General features: G+C 61.3%; 3 protein-coding genes across 9 annotated transcripts in view; 1 reads left to right on the top strand and 2 right to left on the bottom strand.

The window, feature by feature from the left end:
• Window positions 1-17,749, bottom strand: part of CHD5 (chromodomain helicase DNA binding protein 5) — a 30,791-nt gene extending 13,042 nt beyond the window's left edge. For 4 of the 7 annotated variants that reach the window (XM_075773575.1, XM_075773576.1, XM_075773579.1 and 1 more), the window contains exons 1-16: window positions 17,546-17,749; window positions 16,296-16,426; window positions 12,190-12,369; window positions 11,247-11,365; window positions 10,438-10,676; window positions 9,029-9,153; window positions 7,121-7,244; window positions 4,987-5,153; window positions 4,684-4,902; window positions 3,702-3,911; window positions 3,406-3,617; window positions 1,993-2,124; window positions 1,323-1,431; window positions 833-1,024; window positions 547-747; window positions 15-152 (exon numbers count right to left, since the gene is read on the bottom strand). In XM_075773575.1, coding sequence (XP_075629690.1) covers window positions 15-152; window positions 547-747; window positions 833-1,024; window positions 1,323-1,431; window positions 1,993-2,124; window positions 3,406-3,617; window positions 3,702-3,911; window positions 4,684-4,902; window positions 4,987-5,153; window positions 7,121-7,244; window positions 9,029-9,153; window positions 10,438-10,676; window positions 11,247-11,365; window positions 12,190-12,369; window positions 16,296-16,426; window positions 17,546-17,609 — 2,562 coding nt within the window. In that variant the 5' untranslated portion in view covers window positions 17,610-17,749. Of the gene's footprint in view, window positions 1-14; window positions 153-546; window positions 748-832; window positions 1,025-1,322; window positions 1,432-1,992; window positions 2,125-3,405; window positions 3,618-3,701; window positions 3,912-4,683; window positions 4,903-4,986; window positions 5,154-5,349; window positions 5,424-7,120; window positions 7,245-9,028; window positions 9,154-10,437; window positions 10,677-11,246; window positions 11,366-12,189; window positions 12,370-16,295; window positions 16,427-17,545 lie in introns of those variants that run through there. The other 3 variants (XM_075773578.1, XM_075773577.1, XM_075773582.1) reach the window with 3 other exon arrangements.
• Window positions 17,750-17,820: 71 nt separating this feature from the next.
• Window positions 17,821-20,521, bottom strand: RPL22 (ribosomal protein L22). The gene is made up of 4 exons (XM_075773589.1): window positions 20,364-20,521; window positions 19,846-19,950; window positions 18,975-19,099; window positions 17,821-18,039 (listed from the first exon to the last, which is right to left on the bottom strand). Exons 1-4 carry the CDS (start codon window positions 20,373-20,375, stop codon window positions 17,895-17,897), a joined length of 387 nt encoding a protein of 128 aa, XP_075629704.1. The 5' UTR covers window positions 20,376-20,521; the 3' UTR covers window positions 17,821-17,894.
• Window positions 20,522-21,195: 674 nt separating this feature from the next.
• Window positions 21,196-26,879, top strand: RNF207 (ring finger protein 207). Its single transcript, XM_075773169.1, has 18 exons — window positions 21,196-21,594; window positions 22,120-22,310; window positions 22,498-22,630; window positions 22,717-22,861; window positions 22,940-23,021; window positions 23,087-23,162; window positions 23,249-23,374; window positions 23,521-23,567; window positions 23,693-23,765; window positions 23,837-23,905; window positions 24,076-24,144; window positions 24,242-24,363; window positions 25,435-25,624; window positions 25,710-25,895; window positions 25,989-26,040; window positions 26,133-26,250; window positions 26,332-26,412; window positions 26,486-26,879. Exons 1-18 carry the CDS (start codon window positions 21,274-21,276, stop codon window positions 26,646-26,648), a joined length of 2,244 nt encoding a protein of 747 aa, XP_075629284.1. The 5' UTR covers window positions 21,196-21,273; the 3' UTR covers window positions 26,649-26,879.
• Window positions 26,880-27,091: the final 212 nt, after the last annotated feature.

Here is a 27,091-nt window from a genome sequence, read left to right as displayed (position 1 = left end):
CGTCTGCTACCTACTTTGGACTGGTTGTTCTTCAGCCTGTGCGCTTCATCCACCACCAGACAAGCCCACTCTATGGAGCCCAGCACCGCCTGGTCAATAGTGATCAGCTCGTAGGAGGTGAGCAGGACATGAAACTTGATCTGGGCTTCCTTCTGGAAAAGCAGAGGGAGAGAAAAGCCAGGATAGGAGAGCAGGGAACGGGGCGGCCTCCACCTTTGCTGCTGCTGTATGACCCAAGGAGGGAGGGGCTGCCTGCACTGCACTACACAGCACCAGCAGCAGGGCCGAGGCACGAGTCGTGCCCGCAGAAAATCTATACCCATCTGCATGTCAGAACCAAGCAGGGGACTACAGAAACAGGAAAGGGTCTGGCAGAAACCTTGGAAGCTCATCACAGATCTCCTGCATTTGTAAACAGCGCCAGCTTCCCTCTTTGGAAAACACCCGCTTAGGGACCAAACCAACCTCCCTCTCTGGGTCAAATTCTGCTCTCTCCCCTTCTTGCTGATGGTTAAGTACTGGGCAGGGCACAGACTTAGCTCCCACCTTCATACGGAAGACCTTCTTCCCACTCCGGATGGCATTGTCTTCAAAAGAAAACTCGTTTTCCCGGATGACCGACCGGCTTTCTTTGTCCCCTGTGTAGGTCACGACATAGAAGTCGGGTGCCCACATCTCAAACTCGCGTTCCCAGTTGATGATGGTGGAGAGAGGAGCGCTGACCAGATACGGCCCTTTCGAGTGGCCCTGCCCAGGGAGACAAAGTCCAAGCTGTTCTCCCCATACCGAGCAGCTCCCAGCCACCTCGGGGACTGCTGGATGCTCCACTCACCTCCTTGTAGAGGGAATACAAGAACACAATAGTCTGCACCGTCTTCCCCAGCCCCATCTCGTCAGCCAGGATTGTATCCGTCCCTTGGGCCCAGGAAAATCTCAGCCAGTTCAGCCCTTCCAGCTGGTAAGGATGGAGCGTGCCTCCCGTGGCGTCGATGTACCACGGCTGCTTGTCGAACTTCACTGTGGGCTGGAGAGAGAGTGTCCTGAGGCAAAGCAGTGAGAACCAACTCCCCCTGCTTTCTCTGTGGCCAAGCACAACCCTCTTCAGCCCTGTGACACCGAACAGCCCCAAAAGAGCTGCAGACACGGTCCCCAGCACAGCACAGCCCTCAGGCTCCTCACAGTGAAGCCAGCCCAGAGCTTTGAATGAAAAAAGAAAAACCAGGAAGGAACTAGAGGAGAAAAGTGTAGCAGGATAGGGTGGCCAGACAGCCCTCCCTCTCTGGGCTCACGACTGCAGTGCTGCCCCCGCCGCTCCTACTCACATCCACGAGAGGCGTTTCGGGAGGCTTTTCCAGCTTCTCCTCTTTCAGCTTCTTCCCTTTCTTGTTCAGCTTCTTCAGAGGGCGCGTGTCCTCCCCCAGCATCAGCTCCCTGCAACAGCCACCGCGCATCAGGAAAAGGCAGGCGGGCATTCCTCTCCCAGTCCCCGAGCCGAGGGACAGACACGCTTCTCAAACTCCACCGCCTCTCTCCCCACGGGAGCTTTTCTGGCCCAGTTAGCAGGGGCACTCATGGAGAGTTAATTTTCCCCTCCCAACAGTCTGCGCAACATCATCCAAAATGGAGAATAGGAATCTCATCGGAACATTGTGGTTCTCCCCCAAAGCGGACAGGCAGCAGCGCCACGGAGCCGCCCTGAAGCGCAGCGAGACCGTGAACACCAGGGCAGTATAAACACAGGGGAAGGGGAGCACGGGCTGGAAAGCAGCAGGTAGGCAGGATTTCCAGCAGCCCTGAACCCGCGTTTCAGGAGGCCCAGCTTTCTGGAGGTGCCCAGCCACTGCTCTCCGAAGAGAGGTCCCTGCGACTGCTGCCAGTATGGTCAAAAGGGGGGCACCTACGAGTGCCCGGTGGTCCCAAACACCCGCGCAGGCTGCCCCAGCTCTGCCTGGCTCGCCCAGGCTGCGGCCCCACCGCCCGGCTGGCCCCTACCTGTGGTTCCAGTAAAGGTGCTTGAGGTTTTCGTAGTACGGGATGTCTATCTCGTCGATCTCCCACGTGCACTGGTCATAGGGCAGGTCTTTCCACTTGATCAGGTAATGGATGTCTCCCTTTTTATCAAAGCTGTAACGCAAGGCACGAAAACCCGATTGGTGAAATGGCACTCGGCCACCGGGAAGCAGCTAACCAAACCCTGGGTCTGCAAAACCGGGTGCTTCATCCTCTGCTTTTACCTCCAGACCACGACATCCAAGCAGAGGCAGAAAAACATAAAGTATCGACACTTTCCAGCAGAAATGCCTATTAATCTGCAGCACGTGTTAAATCGTTAAGCTTTAAAGGTTGCTCTTCCATTCCACCAAACAACCTCATATTCCTGTTTTACCAGGACTGGATGAATACCAGCGCTCACCCTCTTTCTCCTGCAGCGTTCGCTGCTCTATGAAGTTTTGCTTACGCTGAAAAACGAATAAGCATACTACCGAGTCTGATTATATGCCTACAGGGAACAAACTCTTGCCTTATTAGCAGACAATGTAAAGCTCACATGAAAATTAGCCAGGCAGCTTTATTTATTTTCTGCCAAGCAGCCTTCGAGCAGAGTTACCGCTTGAAATTTCAAGTTGCCGCTTGAAACATAGAAATTCAACAAGAAGGTGTCTCTAGCTGCTCAACATAAAAAACCATCTGCACAGCATGTTTCATATGCAGGAAATTTCTTCCACAGAAAGGAAATGCAATGTCAGGGCTGCGCAAGGGAGTCAGGCACCTGCCCAAACTCCTCTCCCAGGGCACGGTCCCTATCGGGCTGCGGCAGACATTTACAGAACGATTAGGCTGTAACAGGGACCCAAACAATACGGCTGGGAGAACAGAACAACTCTGCGTCCACCTTTGGGAAAATATACTGTCGCTATTTTTAACGTGCAACATAGCAGAAATGAAAATAACGTATGGATTCACTTCTGGCCCTGGCTTCACCTCAGGAGCAAACCTCCAAGGCAACAGAGACCTCGAAACAAGCCAGCAGCTGAAATTCCACCAGCCCGAGACTTTGGCTTTGCAGAAGGATGGCAAGAACGCCCCGGCCTTGGGGGCAGAACTCAGCTGAGCACAGAAATCCCGCAGCAGGCAGTCCCAGAGGCTCAGCTAACAGCGTAAACCATCCGCGTGAGAGCTGCGCATGAAGAGAAAATCCGCAGAGATCACCGACCCGTGGCTCAAAGCTTCATCTCCAGAAGTCACAGGGGTCCCGGGGAGGTGGCAGGGCTCACCCTTGCCGTTTCCTCCCTGGCTTGCAACAGCATCGCTTGGTGCCAGCACTACCAGGGGCTCAGGCACCCTGGCACGTGCCTTTCTCTTTCCACGGCCCACTCATGCACCCATCCGCACACGGCTCCTCACCTGTGGTTCAGGATGCGGTGGATCATCATCCACTCGGGCTTGATGCCGTAGCGGTAGAACCGCTCCTCCATCTTGGCATACTGCGGGTCTTTGTTCTTCCGCTTCTCCCTCTGGCTGTCCTCATCCCCAGAACCGTAGTCGAAGGCCGGCGGCTCGTCCATGTCGTTCTTCCGTTGGTAGTTGCGGTACATCACGGTGTGGTAGAGCTCCAGCTGCGGCAGGAGGGAGCCACGCTCAGCCCACGGGCAGCAGAGGCAGGCACCTGGCAGGGGCACGGCACCACCGCGCTGGCTCACCTGCAGCTCCTTGACCCAGGAGCAGTGCCAGTAGGAGAGGCCTGCCCACTTCACGAAGAACTCGCGCTCCGGGATCCCCTCCAGCACCTTTGGCGGGGGCAGAGCCAGCTCCGCGTCCGGGGTGGGCAGCACAGGCGGGAGAGGGGCGGCCGGCGGCTCTTTCCAGGCCCAGTGCAGGATGCGCTGGACTTTGCCCTTCAGGGGAGGGCACTGGGGATAAAAAAAGCAAACAGGCAGGAGTGCAGAGTTTAAGGGGAGCCCCTGTCAGGGACCACGGGGAGGAGGGCAGAAGGGGTCTCGCAACGCCAAGCGGACAGCAGCCATCCAGGCAGGGCAGGGAGAGCGTGGCCAGGGCTCCGGGGAGCGCCCCTGTGCCGAAAGCTGCTGCCAGAGGGAAAGCCCAGGGCGGAGAGTGACCAACCATGGGTTCACCCCGGCTGCGGGGAGCCGAGCATAGCAAACCAGGTGACCTCAACGGTCCCAGACCGTGGCTGCGTCTAGCTCACCCCGCAAACACCACCACTTCACCTGGGCGCAAGCAGAGCGATGCCCAGGCCCCGGACAGAGCTACTCCATCACTATTTCTAGCGGGGCAGACAGACAGGAGGCAGTGAGGGTGCGTGGGGCGGCCGCGACACTGCTGCGTGCCCCGCAGGGACGGGTCTTGCCGCCAGGCAAGAAAGGCCCCTCTAGAGGCCGTGCATCGAAGGGGGCCTGACATCCCATCCGCGAACTGGCAGGGAAGCCACCAGCCAGCAATCCCCACGGGCAGAGCGCGCAGGCGGCAGAGCCGTCCAGAGCCCTCGGGCGCACGCGACCGGCAGCGATGCTCCTCCGGGAGGGGATCCATGGCAGGGGGCAGGACAGCAGCCCTGCGGCAGGGCACGGGGACAGGGTGAGGGGCAGTGGCAGCCAGGAGAGCCGCTCCCAGGCCGGGGGGTGTGGGAGCAGGGATGCGGTGAGGAATGCTGGTAACACTCACTGTACAGCGAGGGCAGAGCCATTCACCGTTTGGTATTTCTGGCAGCGGCGGGTTCAGGCAGTGGAGATGGTAGGAGGACGGGCAGGTGTCGCAGCACAGCAGCTCCCCTCCGTCCTTACAGACCCGGCAGAACTCCATGTGGTCGTCCTCCTCCTCCTCACCACCTTCCTCTTCCTCCTCCTCCTCCTCCTTTGGCTCCCACTGGATGCCCTCCTTCTCCTGGGGAAGTGCAGCCAGCATAACGCCGGGGGTTTCCGCCAGCTGCCTGCCCGCCCGCACCCACAGGGCCCCGACCCCACTCACGCAGTGGGGGCAGCTCCACTTGCCCTCGGGGGCCTTCTCCAGCTCGGGGTCCAGGCAGACAAGGTGGTAGGCACGGGGGCAGGTGTCACACAGGATGATTTCCCCTCCCTGCTGGCACACCTCGCAGTAGTCCTGGTGGTCCGTCTCGTAGCCGTCCCCTTCTTCGACTGCAAGCAAGGGACAGATGTACAGTCAGAGGGACGGCAGAGCCGCCAGCTCTCCCGGGAGGGCACAGGACGCTTGCTCCTCTACGACAGAGTTAAGGAAATAAGGAAAGCGTTTCGCCTCGGACCCCTCCTGTTACATCCCCCTACCTCTCTGTCCCTCAGCACCACAGTTCATCTTTGCACAGCATCATCTCACCTCTGTCTCTCTTTCTCTCTCCACACTGTATCATCCTTTGGTTCCTTCAGGCTCTCAATGGAGAATGCCAGAACCTGGAGAGGTTGCAAGGGAGGCCAGTCAGAGAAACCTCCCCAGGTACCAGCGCCACCAACTGCAAACGCACCATGCAAGGGTGACACGGCCGAGGAGGAGGAGGACGACTCCTCCTCTCCTGGGACTACTCTGCTCTTCCTGGGTGCTCACTGGCGCAGAGGCAGGAGCTCTCTGAACTCGGCACAGATGGGAAGAGGAAGGGAGGGACAAGTGCCGGCACGGGTCCTCTCAATTCCCAGCTCTGCCACAAACTCCCGGCGCAGACCTCCAACCTTCTGCTCCTCCAGCATGCGGCAGGAGCTGCCTAGCTCCGGCACGAGGGCCCTTGCACGGCAACAAGCCGGGAGGAGAAGCGATGCCCTTCACACGGGAGACAAGGAGCCAGCCAGCCAGCCTTGTCTCATCAACCATCAGGGAGGCTGGCCAGCATCATGCCCTAACTGTCCCCCAGCCCAGATGCCGCCCTTCCATTTCTCAGAAGCAAAAACCCATCAGCAAAGCTAAGAAGCCAAAGGACGTGCCTGGATCTGAAGCATCTCATCCCAAATGAGGACACAAGGCAGAAAAGCAGCACGCGTCCCGCAGTGGCACTGGAGGCAGAGACGGCGTGGGATGCCAGGCAGGCTGGCACTGGGAAGCCAGGCAGGGCAGCACCGCACCCCAGCACTCCCCGTTAGCACTCAGAGCCAGACCCAGGCTTGGGGCAGCTCGGCACGGGGGGCTGCTCTCAACGGCAGCACCGCAATGGATGTGCCATCGTGCAGAATCCACCCGCAGCCCTCCGTGAGGGACGGGATGAAGGAATACGCACACAACTTGGCCACACAGCCGCTGGGAGACCTCGACAGATGCTTTGCACCACTGTTTGCGTGCCTCCCTCTTCCTACATCACTACCACAGACCTACCACCTGCCCGTTGCCTGATCGCACACCTCGTGCAAACAAAACACCCCTTGTCTTAACGCTTTCTCGCCTGCAGCCAGCCCTACTCCACTGGAAGCTCACCACAAGCCCTGTCTCTCCAGGGGCTGCTCCTCAGAAAGTCACTTCCCTGGAAGCCCCACATTGCTGCCCACAAATTCTGGGACTTTGCTGCTAGAGCACAGATCCTGGCAGGATCACACGTGAGGCAAGGTGCCAGCTGCCCACGCTGCCTGCGACGCACCCCGGTGCCCAAAGCACAGGCAGGGTCCTGGGCCAGGCAGGGGCTCAGCCGCCCCAGGCACCTGGCGCTGCGAGCAGGCAGCGAGACAGGGCAGGCGGGCTTTGCGAGCCACGGCACCGCGGCAGGGCAGAGCACCGCAACCACGGTGCTCCCAAAGCAACTCCGAGAGGCGACACAGAGCTGACTCGCCCCAGGTGGCGGCTGATGGCTGGAGAGGAGCCCAGAGGGAAAGCTGCAGATTGACGGAAAAGCCCCGCCGACGGGCTGCTCGGCCGCCACCGGCACTGCGGGGGTGAGCCAGCGCCCCACGGCGGGATCCGCTCGCTGCCTTCTCGCAGGTACGAGCCCACCAGCAGCAGGGCCTGGACACCAGGAAAGCACCTCGCACTCCATACACACAGACAAGCACAAGCACATCCTCTGCCACCGAGCCAGCACCAGACACGGCCTGGATGGAGCTGCCGAGGCCAGAAAACACCATCTGAAGAGGGAAATCCAAACAACAGGAACAGAATACAAAGGATGGCCTACTCCTCTTTTTCTTTCTCCTCCTCTTCCCTCTCTTCCCCAGGCCAGCCGAGCACTCGGAGCGCACTGAGGAGCTGTTGATACTGGCGCTGTCAAAGTCGGATTCCTCCCGTTCCTCCTCTTCGCTCTGCAGAGGGGAAAACCAAAGCGCACACACACAGTCCGAGCGCTGGCATCCCAGCAGCCGCTCCCAGAGAACAAGCCCCCAAAGACCCACATCAACCCCTGTGGGATCATGGACCAGCAGCTGAGCTCTTCCAGGCGCCCTCCTGTGCACATCAATACCCTAGCCAGCGCAGCAGGGACGGTGGCAGGGCAAGCGCACTCCTGGCACCAACAGACGGGGTTCATAGGAGGGTGTCATGAGGCATTAGGAAGCAGGGAAATCTCCTCGATCAGATCGACGTCCCAGCCACGCAATCAATCAGCGTGGTCCGGACTATCACTAGAGCCTGAAGGCAATTACCTTGCGGTGCTCAGCACAGCACCGGCACAGCTCGTCCAGTTCACAGCACCGTCAACGTGCAATCACCGAGCAAATCTCAGAGCGCATTTCAAATACATAAATCAACATGTCAAGTCCCTGCTCAGCCTCCCAGACAAGAGGTGGGCTCTGGGTTTTCCCTGCAGCCTGCCGTCCCTGCCAGCACAGAGTGCGGAGATATCGCGTGGTGCAGCTGGCCAGGCACGTTGGGAAAGGCTCAGCATCTCGCAGGCATCAGCCAGCCGCAGGAGCCCGCTGCTGTGACAACGTCATCCTGGGTGCAGACACCCAGAAGACAGACATGTGGGGGGACGACCGCCTGCTCCCACCCCCGTGCAGTCAGGGAACCCCTTCTCCTCTACTTGGCAGAACTTTGCTCCCTCTCTCGACACCCATTTCAGCTTGTGTCGGCCCGGCTGTGCGTGTGCACATAGGCATTCATGCCTGACCTTCCTTATAACGTGAAAGGAGTTAAACAGGCCCAACATTCAATGGCGTCAAAACATAACAACACGTCTGAAGTCTTATTCTGGAGACTTAGGCAAGCAAATCCCCGATTTGCACACTGTTAATCAGGTGCTTAGCGCTCCAGCTGCAGGAGCCTCTTTGTAACTCTCAGAAAGGTGAATGCACAGATCGAGAGTGCACCCGGAGACAGGATGAATTTTTCGCGATGAGCGACTGAAGAAATGCAGCAGCGAGCGGCTGCCTCACGTGGCTCCTTTTGCTTCAGCCTCTGACGCACAAAGGTATTTACAAACAGGTTGTGTTATGTCAACTAGAGCTAGAGACTCAGTGAGCTCCAAGTAAGGGTGAACTAATGGGATTTTGATCAACAGTATTATCAAGGCCTACAAGAGTTCCACCTCTATTCAATAGTTATTTAAGAGACTTATTCTTTAAAATGCTCTGCTGTTCTTTAAAACACGCCTGATATTCGCGTGCTGACAAGACCACGGCACACAGACTGCAGCAGAGCCCTGTTGCCGTGCTCTTACTGGGAAGCTCCGGTACCCCTGGGCTATGCTGCGGGATCACAGATGCCTGGAGGCAGGCTATGCTAACGTAATTAAAGCAGTCAATAATGCTCTTTGACGTACAGTTCGGTTGGAGCGCAAGCCCTGAAGAATTCCTTTGCAAATGAAATCTGAAATGATGGCATTACCAACCTCATTACTAAAGGTAAATGTGGTTATATGATTTTAGCAGAAATTGTGCCCAGACATGATGTCTTTACAAGTCTGAGCCTGGACACAGCTCTATATCAAAGGGATGAACGAACGTGCAGATTGGAGAGGTGCATCGCAGAGGGACACGAATGAGGCTGTGACACGAGGGACGCTTCCAGGGGAGGGCTTGTCCTGGCATTTCCCCGCTGCAACCCCCGCACCCAAGGCCCTCCACAGAAAGAGGCGGCACACACTTACAGAGGAGCCCTTTTTCCTTTTGCTGGGGATTCCTCCAAACCGGAATTTCAAGCCTGCCATCTTTTTCCCCTTGCCCTTCTTCTTCCCATCTTTGGAGCCTTTGATTTTCTTCCGCACACCTGGACCTGGAGAAACAGAAGGCTTGTTTGGTACTCTACAAACAGCTGTCCCCCAAATCACTCCCAACCCCAGGATTTACAGGGAAGATGAGAGAGCACTGGGCACCCCAGGGAGCAGAGCAGCAGCTACCACCATCCACACAGCACATCCTTTGGGGCAAAAGGCTGCAAGCCCGGACCCGGCACTTGCAAAGAATCAGAGGAGGAAAGCATCTGCCCTGGGATGCAGGAGAAGGACCACAGCTCAAGGACACAGGGCTGCGAACACCCCCCAAATAGGGACTTGGGGGGCTGTTAGGCGGGGAGAAAAGAGGCGGCCATGGAGAGGCAGGACTGCTGCGCTGAGCCCACCCTTGGTCAGCTGCCAGCTCCAAGCCGCTTGTTCAAAACCTCTCGAGGCATCAGGAATTGACGACTGCACAAGTGGAGCAGAAACCTTCCCGAGGAGGAACACAGCACAAACAAAGGGCTATCCCTCCCTTTCCACTACTGCCCAGCTTCTACAGCGATTCACACGGCCCCTTCCAACCGTGGGGAAAGCAGTACCCACCTGCTGTTAGAAATAGGAAAATGTTTACAGCAGGAGACCCCTTTCAATACAAATCAGACTACTTCCAGAGGAGCTACTGCAGATTTATACGGTTGGTTCACTCCTTGCAAGTGGGCTTTGAAGTCAGTCACCTTCCACCCAACTGCCGGGAGAATAAATCCTTTATTCTGAAAAAGAGCTGCAGCCTTACTGCCAGTGCCCTTCCATCACTGAACTCCTTGCCATCCCAGAGTCCAAGCACCCGGCTCCGCTGCCAAACGGCGCACGTTTGGCCAGACCATATTGCTCTGCCAACACACCTCTGCCCTGGCCTTGCTAACCTACAAATCCTCTTCAGCTCGGACACCGGACCCTGAGGATACCGCTGGTTTCTGGGGGGCTTTACAACCCTGCAGAATCCCCCAGGAGAGAAGACAGCACAGAAATACATGGCCCAATCACTTATTTAAGATACAAGAATGAAGTCGAGCATTAATTGCCCCCAACTGCCAAAAGTCCAGAGGCCACCAGGGTGATCTGCCACTGTTCACAAACCACAGCCCCTCTAGGACTTCCGCAAGGGAAACTGGAGCTGCAGCCACACCTCCGGCACCGCCTTCACCTCCCCGGTTTGCTGAAGATGCTTTCCCACCTTTGCCAGCCCGAAGATGCAGCTGGGTAGTGCTGCAGGCCCGACAGGCAGGCAGTACACCACCAGTGAGAGTGGCCCCTCCGCCCAGACCACCGCGGTTGGCACCTACCCTTGCCCTCCTTGGTCTTGGCCTTCCTGATGACGGTGGGCAAGGCAGACTGCTGGGGGCTGGCGGCAAGTGGCGGGGCAACGGCGACGGTCTCCACAGCTGCAGCAACGGCCGCTGCTGCTGCTGCTGCCGAGCTGCCCTTGAACGGGTTGTTGGCACTGAACTCTCGCCACTTGGCGCCGAGCACAGTCATCATCTTGGACATGGGGATCTTGGGGTTCTTCTTGGCGATCAGAGGCCTGCAGGGCAGGGGAGATGGAAATCCACGGGTTAACAGGAACGCTTCGCTGCGCATCTGCTCCGGTTCATCGTGTGCTAGTACTTCAGCCCAAGAGATGTACCGCTGACACATGCTTCCTAGCAGCAAGTTGCTGTGGCCCGCTGGCACTAGCTCTGCTGGCAAGGCAGCAGCAGCCAGAGCCTTCTTAAACAAGTACATACACAAAAGGGGGCAGACCTAAACTTCCTCAGAGATTGTCTTTCCCTGAAATACCTGTCATGTTTTGAACGGCTCACAGTACAAGGAAAAATTTGTTACTGTTGCTCAGTTTTTCTCATTAAACTTTTCAAACAAGCACACACAAAAAAATGGCATTTTGGAGAGAGGGAGAGGAGAGAGAAACCTTTCAGCTGTTTTCCAGTCAATTCTGCAATTAAAATGAGGTCCTGAGGAACATTCTTAGCCAGGCAGGGAGAAGCAACAAGGAGCTCGCAACGCAGAATTTACTTCGCAACTCCACCCACTTGACTGAGCATTGCCCAAACCTCAACCACCACACCAGGCCCCGTCCAGGCCAACAGTTTCCTACCTGAGGAACTGGCTGAAAGCCTTATAATTAGTCAGAGTATGATAATCTTCTTCTGAGAAAACGTAATCTACGTCATCAAGGCCCCATTCCTCCATCAGCTGGGCTGAGCTCTTGGGCTCCTGTAGATTTACAGAGAGACATCATTAACGTAAACGACTGCGGCTCTGCAGATGAGCAGCACAAGGCAGGGTCTGTCACGTGCTCCACATCAAACGCTCTCCCTAGTCAGTGACATGCAGGGATTTGTTTCTGCGATTTAAAAAACAGAGCATGCATGAGTACTTAATAAACTAACGCTTCACACACTTCCAAGAAGCAAATTAACGTGGCACCATCCGAATGCTCCCTGTGCCGTGTAACACAACACAAACCCTTGGCAGGTTTGACATCTCCAAGAAACTCTATTTCCGTCCGCATGTAAGATAAACAGGGAAATACCACCTTTCCTCTCCCAGTTGTTCATCTGCAATGTCTTCCTCGCCAAACCCAGGACAAGCGTCTCATGAAACCCCCAGGCCGCCTTCTCCTAAGCATGAGCTGCTCTGCCACTCTCTGTCCCCATGTCCAGAGAACAGACACAATGAATCTTTTACTGGCGGGATGTGGGCAGATGATCCAAGAAGGCAAGCTGCCTCAGACTGAGAAGCTGCCATCTGTCAGAAGATCCAAGCTACCTGACCAGGCCTCCAACCTCACAGTAAAACATACCGGCTTCGTCACTGCAAAAGGTACCGTGAGGACTTGCGAGCGCACATCGCCACATGGTCAAATCCCCAGCCCGCCGGGGAGTGCTTCGCTTACGCTGCCATGCTTTATAAAGGGAAATTCTTCACCAGCGCAAGGTGAAAACATGGCTCGGCTCTGAACGAGTAACTCGCAGGGATCTGGCCACACCCCGAGGTCTCGCCCTCTAGCACCAGCTCAGAGTAAAGGAATTGGGTACCTTTAGACCTCCATCCTCGTTGTCATCCTCCTCTTCATCCTTCTTTTTCCGTTTTGTTTTCTTCTCCTTCTTGTCCTTCAGTTTTTTCTTCTTCTTTTTGTTGGGGGAATAGTCACTCCCTTCACTCTCAGATTTCTCTTCAATCTCCTCTTCATTGTCTGACATTTCATCATTGCTCCCCTAAAACGGAAAGTGACGGTGAAGAAAGAGCAGGGCCTGCCCCGCCTCCAACAAACCCTCCCAGTCGGCACAAAGCAACTGCTGTCACCAGCCAAGGTCAACCCTGCTGTTACACTGGGGGGCTGGGGGAAAACACCACGAAAATCAGATTTGGGAACAGCAAGAAGCACCTGACCACAGGAGAGGCAAATCGAAAGAAACCCTTGGTTTATCTGGACCTGTTCCTTCAGAGCAGTTCTGCGATCCCTAGCCAACCTTCTGCCCCAAGTCCCCACCTGTAAACAGAGCCATTCCCTCTCGCCATTCCAGGAGCGCTATCTGCTCACACAAGGCAGCCCGCGCCCTACGAAAGTACTGGAAAAGAGAGAAAGTCACGCAATACGGATAAAACTGTGTTTTGGAAAAGCTTGTCTAGGCCAAGGTATGTGGAATGGAACCTTCGTGCTTTTGCCTCAAGACTCGTTCACCAAGGAGGGGAAGAGAAGCAATGCTGAGCCACAGCCGTGCAGACGGATGCCTACTCTGCCTCCACGTTCTAACATGCTCCTCTGAAAGTTCCCAGACGCTGCCAATACCACAGCGTTCCGGTACAGTTTTGGTGAGCGATGGTATAAACAGAAAACCAGGACACAGCAATCCAAGTAAGTGAATGTGCATATTAAAAATAGCTATGTAGTAAACCAAAGAGCAACTCCTCTGAGAGGCAGCTAACTGCTCTGCTAAAAGATCCTAAATTTTCAGACGGGAAACATTTAGACAATGTTTTTAATTGCTACAATACAGGTAACGTACGATGGTCTGTCTTGTGTTTGCTTATGGCTTTACACAAATAAAGTCACATTCCTCTTCCACTGTGTGAATAGCTAAGAAACTAAGGAAAGGACGAGAAGATCACTTCAGCCATGTGCAATCTTTCAGCTCACCGGAGCGATATTGTGCTGGGTTTTGCTTTGTTGCTGTTTTCTTTTTCTGGTCAGCTGGGCACTGCGTGCTGCAGTGGAACTGTGGGACTACAGGAGGATTTCAGCTGTCATATGAACAAAACAGTCCTGGTGGATGCACAGGGAGTCTTGAAAGGGGCAGGAGAGCAGATTAAGTCAGGTCAGCCTTGCTGAATTCCCTCACTTTCACAGACGGGCAGCCACACGAAACCTCCCATCTCCAGTGGAGACTTGGTCACACGCAGCTTTCGCAGCAAGGTGAGCCAACCACTTCAGAAGGTCCTAGGCCTGCTAGATGGCTGACAGATGCATTCTGCTTCCCCACAGTCAGGAGGGACCAGGCTCAGATAGGTCCCACATAGGACTTAGCTACACCAAGCTGGGGAGAGCTAGAGCAGAGACCGCTCAGATTAATTTAGGTTTCTTTCTGGGAGAGAGATCGTGACCCACTGCACAACTCTGACAGCAACCACGTTACCACCCTAACCAATGTCACCACCTGCCGGTGGAGCGCTCGGTGCCAAGAGAGCCAGGGAGAGGACAGGTGCATTAGGGCATCCCTCCGTCCCGCCCCGGACCCGGAGCCCTCAGGCAGAGCCCTCAGGCCGGTGTGCGGGAGGCAGCCCGGCGGGCAGCGCCCGGCTCCGCGGGGAAGGAGCTCCAGCACCGCGGACAGCGCCCGGGCCCGGCTCCAGCACCGCGGACAGCGCCCGGGCCCCGCCCGGCGAGGGGCGTTTCTCCCCGCGCCCCAGGCAGCTCTGCCGAGGTGCCCCTTCGCTCGGCCGCCATTACGGAGTTCTGGTCCTTCTCGGTTCAGAACAAATCGAGCCTTTGCTTCAGCGGGGTTATAAACAGTTGTAATTTGGCACGGAATAATTGGTTGCCATGGTAACTGCTGCAGTACAGGTTGAAATTCCCCCTCTCCGCTCCCTTCTCTGACAAGGACCTTCATCTCCATACGCTGAGGTTCAAACCGCAGCCTGGGTCTTTTATGCAGATTTTTCTGGGGGTTTGCGGCATCAATTCCTGCACCAGGGCTTCCATCAGCATTGCCGCAAACTGAACGAGTTCCACTGCGGCTGACGCAGGCGAATTCCTGCACAAGTGCGGCGTGGCAGCGCTCCCACCCCACGCGCCAATGACAAAACCACGGGGGACTATGGTCAGTCACGGCGTAAGCACTAGCCCCACATCACAGGCTCGAACCTCACTCCCACCTTCCTCTAGCAGGGGGAAAGTCCACTTACCCCACAAAACTCTTGAGAAGGAGTTCAGGAAAAGGAAGCCCCATTCAAGGCCCCCCATCTCTCACCTCCTCATCCCAAAAGCAGCCCAGGCGCTGCTCAGTGCCTACGACAGCTACAGCACCATCTTCTCACTGGCGACGAGGGAACAGTCTCCCACAGGCGGAACCAAGGTTCGTTAACACTGCCCACACAAGGCATTAATTAAAAAAACCAAGCGCACTCAATGTTCAGCCTGTTATTTTCTCCCCACCCTCAGTAAGGCAGCAGTCAGTCTTGGCACAACCTGCACACATTGCTGCTGGGCTCAGGCAGGCCAGCATTGACAGAAAATGAACAGAGGTGAAAATACAATGGGGTTTTATTTTATCCTTCCCCACCCCCCCCCCAAAAAGCAGCATAGGAAAAAGATGCTTCCAATGATGAAGAGGCACAGGGAGGCAGAGGGCCTGAGCCAGCTTTCTGTGGTGTCTGCAGAAAGAGAAGAACGTCACCATGGCCACGAAGGAAAAAAGCCTCCTCAGGGCCACTACTTCTGCAAAAGGCTGGTAGGCAACACAGTGCAGGATAGAATCAGCTTTCTTTAAATCAGCAGCTCATCACTCTACCATTAGTAGCAAAAGCACTTCAGTGCACTACCTCATCCAGCCAATCTGTTTTTAAAAATCCCATGGGGAGTGGCTGGAGGAGATGGCATCATTCAGCCTGGTTTGGCAAGGGAAGGGGTGGAGATGCGCTTAGTTGTGCCAGGTGAGCGACTTCTCCTCAGCCACAGCGTCACTGGGAAAGAAGGGGGCTGAAGAACCTCCACTCTTCACCCCTCCTCCCCAGCAGTCTATTTGTATTACTCAGCGAAAGGGCCAGCACACAAGATGTCTGCTCCTGTCCTCGTGTCCGGTGCGGACAGGAGAGCCAGAGCCCGTGTGGCACAACGCAGCAGTAAGCCCAGCTCCAGGACCACACTGTGTCCGAGCCGGGTGCCCTGGCAGAGCACACGCAGTGCTGGTCAGCCTTCCTGACAGACAGCAGACCCCCAAAGCAGCCTCGGGAAGGCTGATCCTCGAGGACATGACACCATATCTTTACTTTCCTACAGAAGACCCAACAGCCTTTCCATGTGCCAAATCCTAGAAGCCCCTATGCTGTCTCGCTTGCAAAACACCCTGGACAAGCGCAGCTGACACCAGTGTCTGCAGAAACATCCAGGCCCTGCCCCAGTCGTGCCCCCGACACAGCAGTATGCATCTTCCTCCTCAGACACACGAGGCCCAGACACCACGTCGGCACAGGACGTGCAGAAAGATTGAGTGCCTCCCCCCGGAGACAACAGGAAGGAGGTGCTGCACTGCAGCTTGGGCAGGAGGGCTTCAACAAATGGGGACACACGGTACCATCGCACGTGCCAACATACACACCACAGCCAAGGCCCTGACGAGGGCCCAGGCAGCCGCATTGCTGCCAGAATGCACGGTGGCCATTCCTCCCCCCAGCTGCTCTCCAGAAACTACTCGTAGGACAGATTTCCCCCCCAGAGCATCCTTGCTGGACAAGAACCACTCTCACTCTGGCTCACCTCCCAGGGCCAGGAGAGTGCTTGCTCGGCGAGGGAACGCCCCAATAACACCTCCCTTTCCATGCACAGACACCCGAGAGGTGCCTGCCAGCAGCACCCGGAGCAGCCTGACTCTGCACCACAGCTGAGAGGAGCCCCCCAGCCCAGCACAAGAGCATGCAGCATTACCTCCTTCTTCCTCCTCTTGATTTTGGCAGCCTTGCTGTCTTTCAGCTTCTTGGATTTCTTTTTCTTCTGCACAGTGATTTGCTCTTCTGCAAAAAACTCATCCAGTCCTTCCAGCACCCCATCATCTTCTTCTGGGGACAAAACGGACAGCTCACACGGACGGATTGCACAGGCACACAGGACACTGCATTCGCATTTATCCTCTCAGAGGGAGGACTCGGAGCTCCACAGCCTCACCCGGAGGCCCCCACACCAGCAGCTGATCCGCTGCTGCCCCTCGAGGGAGCCCCAGCACGGTCGGGCCCAGGAGCGCCTGTCCCGGCACCTCTGCCACCCAGCTCCTCGCGGCCACTCGCAGACAAACACCCAGGTTTTGGCAGCCCGCGTTCCGCTCCTGGGACACGGGGACACCCCCAGGCGCTGCCTGCTCTTACTGATGCGGGGCTACAGGCAATTAGGGAGCAGTAGGCTTTTACCTTTCGGATCTCCAAGTAGAGCCCATTAAAACAGATTCAATGGAAGGCAAACGAGGGAGAGGAAGGCCTCGCACGGAAGACGAGTGCCACAGCTCACGGGAGGTGGTTCTGCCGTGGCTCCACGCTCGGGGAGCGCCACGGGCACACGGTGGGGCTGCGTAGGCCAGCTCAGGGACCCCAGGCAGAGGCGCCCATCCCAAGACAGGCTCTCACCTTCCCGCCACGGTTACCTCCCCAAACCCAGCACCCTGCCCAGTCCTTGCGTTTCTTTAAGGCCTACGTCAGTGGTTTTATTTTTAATTTCTGAGCTTATACAGTCATAACACTCCAGAGTCGCCGAGACCCATTTCTCGTTTGACTTCAAGCCGTGCCGGTTTAGGCTCCACCGAATTCCCAGGGAGGGGCGGGAGCCGGGCAGTGCCGGGAGCCCCCGGCCCGTCCTGCCGGAGGGGGGTGCGGAGGAGGGGACCCGGCCCTCGGGGGAGGCCCCGGGCCGGGAGCGCAGCCCGATGCTCCAGCCGGAGGCAGAGCCGCGCTGAGGCGGGAGAGCCCGGCCAAGCCCCGGGCCTGGGAGAGCTGCCAGCTCCGGCCGCCGCTGCCCGGGGACAGCCCCCCCCCCCCCCCCTGCTCCTGAGGCGCCGGGGTACCGGGGCTGCGCTGGAGGAGCGGCGACCAGCGGAGCCCGCCCCGGGGCCGGGCCGGGAGGGCGAGGCCGGCTGCCCCCGGCCGGGCCGCGCCTCGGGTAACACCCCGCCCCCCCCTCCCGCCGCCTACCCGAGACGTCGTCCTCGTTCTCCGCGTCGTCCAGCAGCTCCCGGCCGGCCGCCGGCCCCCGCATGCCGGGCGGCAGCAGGGCCGAGCGCCGGGGCCGAGCGGCGGGCGCGGCCGCTCCGCGCCAAGATGGCGGCCGCCGGGGCCACGCCCACCCCGTGACGCGCCCGCGCCCCAGCCCCGCCCCCAGCCCCGCCCCTCCCCGGCGCTCCCCGAAAAGCCCCAAACCCCCCCCAAAATCAGCCCCCGGGCCCGCCAGCCGCCAGCGCAGCGCGGGGTATCAACAACTCTCCCCGACGTTTATTCCAGGAAAGCAAAACTGTACAAAATGGCTGCCGGGCAGCAGGCCGGCTCAATCCTCCTCCTCCTCCTCCTCCTCGTCCTGGTTGATCTGGAAGTAGCGCAGCTCGTAGCTCTCCTTGCTGTTGGCCACCACGCGCAGCCAGTCGCGCAGGTTGTTCTTCTTCAGGTACTTCTTGGTCAGGTACTTCAGGTACCTGCGGGGACAAGCGCGGTGCAAAGCGGTTTCGCACCCCCGGATCTGCCCGTCGTCCCCGCGAACCCGCTTTGGCCGACACAAATCCCCCTTCCCGTGGGATTCCACCTCCGCCAGGCACGTGTCCCACCGGGCACGTCCTGGCAAAGCTTCCACCAGGAAATGGCGCTGCCGGGGAAGGACGCTGGCACCCCCACGACATGGAGCCAGGACCCCCCCGGCCCCCCGAGGCCGCCCCCGCGCGCCGCGTTCAGACCCACACGGAGCGAATCTCCGCTCGGACAGTGGGTAACCGCTGCCGGCTCCCGCAGCGGCGGCCGGGACGTGCCGGGTGCGGCACCAACGCAGAGGAGCCGCAGCAGCTGAAACATGGGTGCTCAGAGAGGGCCACCACCCCAACACCACACACGGTTTTCCTCTCCCCACCATTTCAGACCTCTGGCTGCCTCACCATGCTGTCACTGCCACGGCAAAAGCCACGCTTACAGAAGCCAGACAAAGGACAGGCAGTGGGCAAAAGCCCGGCAGGACGAGGGCTGGAAGAACCCGGCTGCGGATCAACCCCTGAACTCCGCACTTGGCGTCCTTTCGGCTGCGTGTCCCCCTCCAGCCGCCTGCCCCAGCAGGAATATCGACCACGCATCCCTCTCAGAGATCATTGGGGAATGAGCAGCCACCGCACCATGCATCACAGCGTTTAACCGCAAGTCTTGGCGCAACTCCTGCCCCGAGACGCCTCTTCACTGCCAGGCCCTCCCGCCAGCCAGGCTCCCATCTGAACACCAGTGACCCCCCGCCGGGGGCCGACCATCGCCAGCAGCCACCGACCGCGGCTCCCAGCACCGGCAGCAGCCACCCACGGCTTGGCGCAAGCCCAGTAACGTGCCTCGTGAGCGACCGGCACCACCAGGATGTGGGGCTGCCATGCCGCCTCACCTCTTTGAGAACGGGACCTCCGACGTGACCGTGATCTTGCTCTTGCTCCTCTCGATGGTCACCACGCCCCCACCCAGGTTTCCTGCTTTGCCGTTCACCTTGATCCTTTCCTGCAGGAACTGCTCCTGCAAGAGAGGAAAGCCACTGCCTAGCCGGGGCTGCCAGCTCAGGCCGGACGAGACCTCCCCAGCTCGCCTGTGCCCGGCACTTCGGCTTTTTGTTAGAGCTGGGGAAGAGAGGGAAGTGCCGTTCCACCCAGGGGAAGCGGAGGAAAGCCACCTTCCTGCGGGCTCTGAGCCTGCCAACACCTTCCAGAACTAATCCAACTGGCCCACTCGGCCCTGCACATTTAGCGAGGCAGGGACACATTTCCTGCCTTCCAAGGGGACGGCCAGTGAAGCGATGGCTGGGTTGGGATCCTCCGAGGACACCTCAGCCGCAGCCCTGCGCTTCAAACCCGTTCTCGAGTACAGTTGAATGAAAACAGGTTCATCAGCACTGAACGCAGCGTGCTCTGCCCTCGCCATTCCTCGCTGCCTAACAGAAAGCTCACCTCAGGAGGGATAAACAGTAACACTGCTCAGGAGGTAAGGAAAACACTTGCGCTTTACCTACAAAGTGTTTCAAAACAATAAACCCCTCCTCGCCTCCAGCGCCACCCAGGCTCCCTTTGTCTGCGGGGTGCTGCCCAGCGCTGCGGACTTTTACGCTGTGCCATGGTGAGGGGCAGAAGCGGAGAGCAGGGGCGGCGGGGGCTGCCGGGGCCATGCCGCCGGTACATCGTTGGGAACGGAGCCAGCAGCCCCCCCCGGAAAGGCCCGGTGGGGCAGCGGGGCCGGCACGTCCGCCCCCGGGGAGGCCCCGCACTCACAAAGTTAGCGGCGTCCATGATGCCATCCTCCACGGGGTGGGTGCAGTCCAGGGTGAACTTCAACACCTGCTTCTTTTTTTTGCCACCTTTCGCTGCGGGCTTCTTCTGCAGCGGGGGGAAAGAGAGAGCCGTGAGGGACCGGCTCCGGGCAACGGGCCCGGGGGCAGCGGGAAGGGGGCGAGACCGAGCGCCGGGCTGGAGGGAAGGGGACCGGGCCGGGCTCCAGGCGGGGGAGAGAGGGAACGGAAGGGGCCCGGGCCAGGATTCGGGCCGGGGGCAGCGGCGGGACGGAAGGGCCCCCCCCCCCCCCACGGCCGCACGCCCGACGCTTGGCGGGCTGGGCCCGGAGAAGGCCCTGGCCCACGCGCAGGCCCAGGCCCAGGCCGGGCCACGCCGCGCCGGAGAGGACCGGGCCGGGGCAGATGGGGCCGGGGGGGGCGGGAAGAGCCCCGGCAGGGCCCGTGCGAGGAGGACGGGGGGAAGACCGGCCGGGCCGCCCGCCGCCGGCGGAGACTCACCACGGGCGCCATGGCGGCTGCAGCGAAGGGGCAAAAAGGGAGGGCCGCGCCGCCCGCATGCGCGGAAACACCCTCGGGCGGCCACGGCGCATGCGCCGACCGCCGCGCCGCCTGCGCCCACGCCGCCGCCGGGCCGCGCGCACTCCGCCTTGCGCCGCGCGCCGCGCGCAGGCCACCCCAACCAACCGCTGAGAGAATCGATGGCTTCCGGTTTCCCCCTCTCCCCCCCCCCCCCCCGCCCCGCACGGCTCGGATTGCCCCGCGAGCGCGTAGTGCTGCCTGGCTGGGCGGTGCACGCGGGTGGCGGGCAGCACGGGGCGGGGCCGGGGGCTGGGGCGGGGCTTAGTGCTGTGGGCGGGGTGTGGGGCGGGGCTTCGGCTTGTGGGCGGGGCCGTTTAGAAGTGGGCGGGGCCGGGCAGCGGCTGGCGGGACAGCGGGCACCGAGTACCGGGCAGCGGGCAGTGGGCACCGAGTACCGGGCACCGGGCAGCGGGCACCGGGCACCGAGTACCGGGCAGCGAGTACCGGGCAGCGGGCACCGAGCACTGGACAGCGGGCACCGAGTACCGGGCACCGGACAGCGGGCACCGAGCACCGGGCACCGGGCACCGGGCACCGGGCAGCGGGCACCGAGTACCGGGCACCGGGCAGCGGGCAGCGGGCACCGGGCAGCGGGCACCGAGTACCGGGCACCGGACAGCGGGCACCGGGCAGTAGGCACCGGGCAGTGGGCACCGGGCACCGGGCAGCAGGCACCAGGCAGCGGGCACTGAGCACCGGGCAGCGGGCACCCGGCACCAAGCAGCGGGCACCAGGCAGCAGGCACCGAGCACCAGGCAGCGGGGCCGGCAGGGACCTGGGCGCTGGAGCCTCTCTGGCACACAGTGTGCCGCGGGCTGCCTCGCTGCCCATGGCGTGCACATGTCCCTGCACCCCGGTCACCACCCGCGGCATCCCCAGGCCACACGGATGCCGGTGCCCCCACAGCCCCGGTGCGACCCGGGCCCACACCGTTCCGTGTCCCCACACCCCGGGGGCCGGCCCTGCCGCAGGGTGCCGAGGAGCGCGGGGCTATTTTTGGGCCGTGGCGCGGCAGCCGGCCGGCAGTGCCAGGGGCCCCGCGTCACGGGGGGACATCGCGCTCATTCCAGCCGGCGCACGGGGAGCAGCGGCTCGGCACGGCACGGCACAGCTCGGCTCGGCCGATCCTCCAGCTTACAGACGGGGAGAGGTAAAGCCTTCGCCCAGCCAGGGTGCCCCCCCGTGCCTGGGACTGGGGGGTCCCCAGCGCATGGGGCAGCTGGCTGCCGTCATAGGGGACACCCCAGGGCAGGGGACGCCCCGGTCGCGGGGGATGCTCCCTCTGGGGGGGACACCCAGCCCCGGGGCATCCCCCACCCCTGTTCTGGGGGCGTTCTGCTGCAGAGGCTGCTCCTTGGCAGGGGACACCCCATCCCAGGGGATGCTCCTGCTCTGGGGACACCCACCCTGGGGGACACCCGGCCGCGGGGGCCATCCCACCCGGCCCTGCTGCCCCCAGCCCACGGTGCCGAGGGGAAGGGGCGCGTTCGGGGCAGCCTCATGCCGCGCTGCTCATAAGCTAAAAATAGGCGACAGCTCACAGGCCCCAGGGGCAGGACTCGTCCTTTCCGCACTGGCCACGGTGCTCGCTCAAAGCGGTGCCGTGCGGGGCTCCCCGGGCACAGGGGGTGAAACAGGGCACGGGGGGCGGGGGGGGCCACTCTCTGCCCTGCAGATGGCCGGCGGCATCTTCTCCCCACTGGGGAGCTGCTCGGAGCTGGAGAAGGCCAACTGCCACCCGCTGGTCTGCCTGCTCTGCCACGAGCCCTACCAGCACCCCTGCCTGCTCGACTGCTACCACAACTTCTGCGCCAGCTGCCTGCGGGGCCGCGCCAGCGACGGCCGCCTGCGCTGCCCGCTCTGTGGGTAAGGGACGGACCCTGCCCGGGGTGACACCGGGACCAGGGCAGGGTGCGCAGCACGCGGCCAGCAGCCTCTCGTGGCACTGCTCCCAGCATCCCCAAAGATGTCCCCACCTGCCCTGGGCAGGTGTCTTCATCCCCATCCCAATCCTGTCTCCATCCCCATCCACGTCCCCATCCCGTCACTGCAGGCACCCCTCGGTGGTGAGGGGGGGCACAGGGCTGCCCCCCGTGGACCGGCTCCTGCAGTTCCTGGTGGACAGCTCGGCTGACGGCGAGGAGGACGTGCAGTGCGCCAACTGCGACCGGCACTGCACCAAGGCGGTGAGGGCAGCGGGACGGGCAGGTGGGGTGGGCAGGGGACCCCCGCCGGGGCCATGCCTGCCACCAGCCGCCCCCCGCCCACACAGGAGCTGGACACCATGTACTTCTGCAACACCTGCGGGCAGCCCCTCTGCACCCTGTGCCGTGAGGAGACCCACCGCGCCAAGATGTTCGCCCGCCACGAGATCGTCTCCCTCTCCAAGCGCACCAAGGACATCCACAAGAAGTGCCGTGAGTGCCGTGCCGCACCGTGCTGTGCCAGGCTGCACCGTGCTGCGCCAGGCTGCCTGACACCCCCGTCCCTTGCAGCGCTGCACGAGGAGCCCTACATCATGTTCTCCACCGAGAAGAAGTCCATGCTCTGCATCAACTGCTTCAGGGACATGCAGGGGTGAGCAGCCACAGCCCCACGCCTGCCTCGTGCCCCGTCCCGTGCCCTGACACCCATGCTTGCAGGGAGAGCCGGGCACACTGCATCGACATCGAGACGGCGTACATGCAGGGCTGCCAGCGGCTGGACCAGGCGGTGATGGTGGGCAGGGGCCAGCGGGTATTGGGGGGGGAAGGGGGGTCCAGCGCTGCCCACAGCGCCGCAGCTGCCCCACCGCCCCCGGGCAGGCCGTGAAGGAGCTGCAGACCTCCACGCGCGAGGCCATCGTCCTTCTCAAGGCCATGATCGAGGAGGTGCGCAACAGTGCCAGCGAGGAGGAGGCAGCCATCAACTCCCTCTTCGGCCGCATGCAGGTGCGGGGCGACCGCCCGCACATCGTGCCCTGCGCCCGCGGGTGCCTGATGCATGGGCACGGCAAAGTTGGGGCAGCGGGAGGGGACCGGGGTGGCCATGGCACACGTAGCAGCTGCAGGACACGAGGCAGCCATGCCGTTTGCAGGAGCAGCTCTCCGAGAGGAAGAAGACGCTCCTGAAAGCTGTGCAGAGGTGAGGGGCTGCAGGCTGCGCTCCTCCCAGGGCTGTCCCCCGCTCCCAGGGCATTTTGAGGTGCCCTGGGGCCAGACGGCTCCCCAGTGCCCCAAAAAGCTGTGCCTTGCCCCGTTCCACTGCAGCCAGCATGAGGAGAAGGAGAAGGCGTTCAAGGAGCAGCTCGCCCACCTCGCCTCCCTGCTGCCCACCCTGCAGGTAGGGGCCCGGGCTGGACATGGCTGCCACAGCCCCGAGGGGTGCCGGCAGTGACACCTCCCCATGCACAGGTCCACCTGGTGACCTGCTCGGCCTTCCTGAGCTCCGCCAACAAAGCCGAGTTCCTGGACCTGGGCTACGTGAGTGGTGCCAGCGCTGCGGGGTGGCCGGAGCATCCTGCCGCAGTGCCATGGCGTGGCTGGAGCATCACGCCGCGGTGTTGCAGAGCGTCCAGCGCACCCTGCGGCAGTGCCAGGCTCACGGGCAGGGTGCCGGACACCCCTCACCGCGCCTTGCCGCTGCCTTTCAGCAACTGATGGAGAGGCTGCAGAGGATTGTCAAGCTGCCGCACCGCCTGCGGCCAGCCCAGACCAGCAAGGTAGAGCCCTGCCGCCCAGCCGGGGCCGAGCCCCTGCCCGCAGCGCCCCGCAGGCAGCCCCCGCCCCAGCCACGCTCGCCCTGTCTCACCCCCCCAGATCAACAGCGAGTACCAGGCAGAGTTTGCCCGCTGCCTGGAGCCCCTGCTGATGCTCAGCCCCCGCCGCTCCGTGGTGGGCAGTGCCGGCAGCATCGGTCCTGGCATCGCTGGCACGAACATGTAAGGTGCTGGGATGGCACCCGGTGCTGGGGCGCATCCTGCCACGCATGCTGCTGAGTCCCCTGCTGTGCACCGTGCCACGCATCCCCCTCGGCGTCCCACCGTGCCAAGCTTGCCCCCGCTGCTGCCCTTGAGCCTGTCACCTCGGCGGTGGCGCGGGGACAGCGTGGAGCACAGCTGCGCTGACGAACGACAGGCGCGGAGGCTTCAAGTGACACTTCTGGGAAGCGAGGCGGGCGGGCGGGCGGCGGGGCGGGCAGCGGGGCGCCTGGGTGAGCCTGCACCCCGCTCCCCAGCCTGGCCCCCCGCCTCGGTCCCCGGAGAGCTCTGCCCCTCCGCCGCGGGTGCTGTGTCGGGGCCAGCCCCTGCTCACCCGCACACCCGCGGCGCCGCAGCCTCTTTGCCCGCCACTATTTTTATCAGAATTTCAGGGAAGTGCCCAGCCGTTCCTCGCCCGGGATATATTTAGGCCCATTGATGTCACGGCGGCACTGGCCCTGCCAGGCGCTCCTGGCCAGAGAGGACAAACGGGCGCTGCCGCCCCATGGGGACCGCTCCTCACCCCTGGCCAGGCTCGGCGCTGCAGGGCGGCTGAGCTCCTGGGGGCTGCCGGCCCCAGCGCAGGCAGGGGGAGAGCGGCGCTGCACGGTAGGACCGGTGGCGGTGGGGCAGCAGAGCCGGGGTGGTGGGAGGCTGCGGGACTGGGGGAGATGCAGGGGCAGCGGCACCCGCCAAGGGGCCAGGAGATGCCGGCGGTGAGGGAGTGAGCCGCAGCCTCCCCTTTAGAAACCGGAGCGTGCCAAGCTCAGCTCCTACCTTCTCCCTGCCGCAGCTGGTCCCGAAGCCGTGGGCATCAGGAGAGCAGCCCATGGAAACCTGACTTTCGGGGCAGCAAAAGGCGCCTCCGACTGACCCCGCGTGCTCGGGCAAGGGAAGGGACGTGGGGGGCTGGCACGTGCCCAGGCACTTCGGGGGTGAGGGGTGACGGGGCTGAGCCGGAGGTGGGGCCCCTCGCACCTCGTCCCCACTGCTGTTCGCCTGCAGCGTGCCGCTGTCGCCTTCTCCACACAGGCTCTCTGGTGGCCAATGCTCCAAGACCCTGATGGTGCCCGGCTGCCCCCCCACCAGCGATAAAATGTCCACCAGCCCCATGGTGCGGAAGCCGACGATGCACCGGTACATCAGCACCAAGGTCCTGCTGGCTGAGGGGCGCGAGACCCCTTTCGCCGAGCACTGCCGCAACTACGAGAACACCTACCGGGTAGGGAGCGCAGCCGGGGCTGGGGTGGACCGGGCAGGACGGGAGGGTGCTGCTCACATGGAGGTCGCCCCTCCCGGCCCCCCAGATGCTGCAGACGGAGATCCAGGGCCTGAAGGACCAGGTGCAGGAGCTGCACCGTGACCTGACCAAGCACCACTCGCTCATCAAGACAGAGATCATGAGTGAGATCCTGCAGAAGTCCCTGCAGATGGATGTGCAGATCGCAGCTCACTACTCCGCCGTGGAGATGATGCGCAGCGTCTTCGAGGAGGTACGGCCGGCACGTCCCGGCGGAGCAGGGTCCCGGCGGAGCACAGTCCCTCTGTCCCACAGCATACTGCCTGGCTCCCTCTCCCCCTTCCAGGTCTGGGAGGAGACGTACCAGCGGGTGGCAAACGAGCAGGAGATCTACGAAGGTACCAGCAACCCCACTCCCCCAGCCCTGAACCCCCCGTTCCTGCTGCGGGGGGGGCAGCTGTGGCCACAGCTCGCTCCTCTCGCCCCCCAGCCCAGCTCCACGACCTGCTGCAGCTGCGGCAGGAGAACAGCTGCCTGACCACCATCACCAAGCAGATTGCACCCTACGTCCGCTCCATCGCCAAGGTGAAGGAGCGGCTGGAGCCCAGGTGAGGGGTGCGGGGGGGGGGGGGGGGCGCTTTTAGGGCTGGGGGGGGACCCGGCCATGGCTCAAGCCCATCCCGCCACAGGCTGCAGGAGCCCCGGGAGCCCAGGGAGGAACAGGCGCAGATGCTGCTCAAGATCTGCGACGACAGCGAAGCAGCACCAAGGTAGGCGACGGCCAAATTCCCCCCGCACCCTTTCCCGGCCGCTGACCCCGCCGAGGTGCCTTCCCTTCCCCAGGGACGCCTCGCCCGGCAGCAAGGAGGGGGCTCCGGCCAGCCCCAGGGAGAGCTGTGTGCCCGGCAGTGTTGCCGGAGACCCCTCCCTGAAAAGCAAAGACTGCTGCAGGGGACAGCAGGAAAGCAGGGCCGACAGCACTGTCCGGAAAGAGCTCGCACCATAGAGCCCGACACCGAGCGAGTGTGCGGAGCCGGTCGCCACGTAAAAGCTGTGCCCCGGTTGTTGACCGGCTCCTCTTGCCTTGTGCCATGAGCGAAGGCAGGAAAAGAGCGCCCGGGCAGTGTCTGCAGCGTATCAAAAAGCTGCCTTAGGGCAACTTTGTTCGCCTGAAAAAGAATTGTCTTTATACTCTCCCTCTCGTGTGTTAGAACTGAAATAAAAGGGCACAAGCGTACGTGTCTGCTTTGTTCTGTGGCTGCCAGCTCGGGGCATCCAACTGCCCTTAAAACCACAATGTTTGCAAACGTGGGGAAAACAAACCAAAAAAGCCTGGTGTATGGCAGAGCTGGGAGCTCACCGCAGGGTCTGAGTGCCCTGCGAACTCCTGACAGGCAGCGGAGGCAAAAACGCAGGCAGGGTGCTGGAAAGAGGTGCTTTGCTCCTCCT

This window comes from Balearica regulorum, chromosome 21, assembly GCF_011004875.1.
Source record: "Balearica regulorum gibbericeps isolate bBalReg1 chromosome 21, bBalReg1.pri, whole genome shotgun sequence".
Classification (NCBI taxonomy): Eukaryota; Metazoa; Chordata; class Aves; order Gruiformes; family Gruidae; genus Balearica; species Balearica regulorum.
This window is presented reverse-complemented; position numbering and strand designations above follow the sequence as displayed.

Excerpts from the sequence above, each read along its gene's own strand:
- RPL22 (XM_075773589.1), bottom strand. Across the intron at positions 19,100-19,845 it reads TCATGGACGCCGCTAACTTT|GAGCAGTTCCTGCAGGAAAG; the intron begins GTGAGTGCGGGG and ends CCTCTCTTGCAG. Across the intron at positions 18,040-18,974 it reads GAGGTCCCGTTCTCAAAGAG|GTACCTGAAGTACCTGACCA; the intron begins GTGAGGCGGCAT and ends TTGTCCCCGCAG.
- RNF207 (XM_075773169.1), top strand. The coding sequence starts at position 21,274 with ATGGCGTGCACATGTCCCTGCACCCCGGTCACCACCCGCGGCATCCCC. Across the intron at positions 22,311-22,497 it reads CTGCGCTGCCCGCTCTGTGG|GCACCCCTCGGTGGTGAGGG; the intron begins GTAAGGGACGGA and ends CCGTCACTGCAG. Across the intron at positions 22,631-22,716 it reads ACCGGCACTGCACCAAGGCG|GAGCTGGACACCATGTACTT; the intron begins GTGAGGGCAGCG and ends CCGCCCACACAG.